This window comes from Cyprinodon variegatus, unplaced genomic scaffold, assembly GCF_000732505.1.
Source record: "Cyprinodon variegatus isolate N-32 unplaced genomic scaffold, C_variegatus-1.0 Scaffold984, whole genome shotgun sequence".
NCBI lineage: Eukaryota > Metazoa > Chordata > Actinopteri > Cyprinodontiformes > Cyprinodontidae > Cyprinodon > Cyprinodon variegatus.
This window is the reverse complement of record NW_015151437.1, coordinates 43,669-45,907: the sequence shown is the minus strand read 5'-3', so window position 1 is coordinate 45,907 and position 2,239 is coordinate 43,669. Positions and strand designations below refer to the sequence as shown.

Here is a 2,239-nt window from a genome sequence, read left to right as displayed (position 1 = left end):
TTAGTGAAAATACGGTAGGTTTGTTCTGTCAGCTAAAATGAAGTTTCAGAGTCTCAATACTCCAGTCAACGATTAATCGATTGCCAAATTAGTTGATTATATTTCCTATAATAGATTAATCACGTTTAAACCGATTGTTTTAGCCCTAATCTGAATTTAAATTTCTTTTACAAAAGGAAACAATAGAAGAACAGAATCCAGCCCAAATTCCTGAAGCTCTAATTATTGTAATAAATCTTTAAAAGTCATTAAGCTTAAAATGATCCAAAGCTTTAAACATGTTAGAGTCCTGCTTACCAGCCAGAACTCTGTTGACGGAGGAGTGAGTAGCCAGACCGGGCTGTCCTCGTTCATGGAAGATCCCGGCGTACGGCAGGTACTCCGGAAGCAGGAAACGACTGCAGGAAGCAGGGATGAGAGCGAATCAGTTTGGATCCATTTGGAACCAAATGAACAGCAGGTTTGATTTATGAGGGTCTCACCGTGGGACAAATCGCCCCAGCGAGGGGGCAGACATCCTGGCATTCCTTGGTGTCCTGTGTCTCGCTCGGTCTGCAGGATCACTGGAACAAAGCAGTGGAAAAGTTTACCTGCATGAAGCACCTTATAGGGAAAAAAACTCCCTGCAGACGACTGAACAGGAGCAGCAGCTGTCAGGACTGATTCATAAAACCAGAGATTAATTTTAAATCTGTCCTTTCAGCCTCTATTAATGCTGTATAATGTTGATATAATGCGGGTTAACATGCTGCACAACTAAACAGTCATGTAATTAAGGCTATAGCTAAAATAAATGTGTTAAATACTGATGATCAAATTAAAGATCAAACCACATTAGAGAGAAAAAGAATCTATCTTCATCCTTTTAAAACTGATTTGAATCCATTCTTATTAACAGATACACTGAGCTGCTTAAAGGACGACTCACCCTAAACCACCTTTATTTTGGTGATAAACCACAGTCTTCTGGAAATAATGCCTTTTTAGACATGTCTTGATCCGCTATTAATATGGTGAATCAGTTCAATATCAAGCGAACAATGAATATGGGAATATATCAGCTTGCCTTCGCTTCAATACACTTTAGTTTTAAGTTTCTGTAACTTTGGTGAATGCACAATGGGTCAATCATTCTCATACCTGAATTACCGTCCTCTGTTTGAAGAATATTACCTAATCAGGCCTTTTCTATCAGTCCACATTATAAAATAAGCCATAAACGTACGTATGATAATTATTTTTGGCAATTTCATGTACATTTGTTAAAATCCTTCTTCTGTGTCTAAAGTTGTCTGTTTGGCGCCCTCCTCAGGTTAAAAGGATTACTGCGTAGGATTTTTTCTATTGGCTTAGTTGAGGATGTGATCTTGATGCTTTGGTCTAAGGTGAGGTTTTCTAGGTTGCCCCCTTTGACTCATTCAGTATTCTATATATTTTAGCAACTTTATAAACGGTTTATTTGGACTCCTTTGCAGTTTCTTCTAATGCGTACTTGTGCGCTCTCATCAGCCTCAGCACTGTTCCAATTCACTGGAGCATAAGACCAAAAACTGACTAAAACTCAGCATGTTGTTCTTGCTGATCCCTCTTTACCCAGCATGCATCAGAGGCAGAGCAGTTCGCTCCGATGCGCTCACGTCAGTTAAAAATATTGGATTATAAAATTTGTAAAATAACATTTGATTTATAAAATATAATAAAATCATACACTAACTATAGTTAATATAGAGTGGGTTTACATAAAGTGATCGTTGTGGTAAGAGCCTGTTTTTGAAAATGGATCACATGCGTGCATTATAGCTATTACCTCATTTGCAATAGGATGCAAAGCGACCTTTTTAATGAAGTCTAGTAAAATAAATTTCTAATTAAATAGGAAACGCGGGGCAACATAAATGGAGCGAGGTGTTATGTTCACAGCTGGGAAACAGTACGATAATTTAACAGCCAGTTAAATAAGGAAATGCACATGTATCGGTCACATCATTAAATCAAACGCCGTGTGTCTCAGGGCCCTGGCATGATTAGATGAAGGAAAAATGTCAGAAAAACCTTCTCCTGAAAATTTGAAGGAGTGTGGAGAGATTTTGCCGCAGCGGCAGAAAAATTAAGGCGAGCGCGGAGCTTCCTGGCGCAACTTTGAGCAGCGGAGCCAATGAGTGAACATCCTCCTGAGCAGGGAGCGGGAATTATGCGGCGCTCCGCTCCGTTCACATGCTCTGATCAGAGCAGACTTGTC

At 39.5% G+C, this 2,239-nt stretch overlaps 1 protein-coding gene across 1 annotated transcript in view; it reads right to left on the bottom strand.

Annotated features, from left to right (window-relative positions):
- Positions 1 to 2,239, bottom strand: part of ambra1 (autophagy/beclin-1 regulator 1) — a 38,388-nt gene that overhangs the window by 14,048 nt on the left and 22,101 nt on the right. Inside the window, exons 10-11 of the mRNA XM_015399046.1 lie at positions 483 to 563; positions 298 to 398 (exon numbers count right to left, since the gene is read on the bottom strand). Of these exons, the coding sequence (XP_015254532.1) occupies positions 298 to 398; positions 483 to 563 (182 nt within the window). The remainder of the gene's footprint in view (positions 1 to 297; positions 399 to 482; positions 564 to 2,239) is intronic.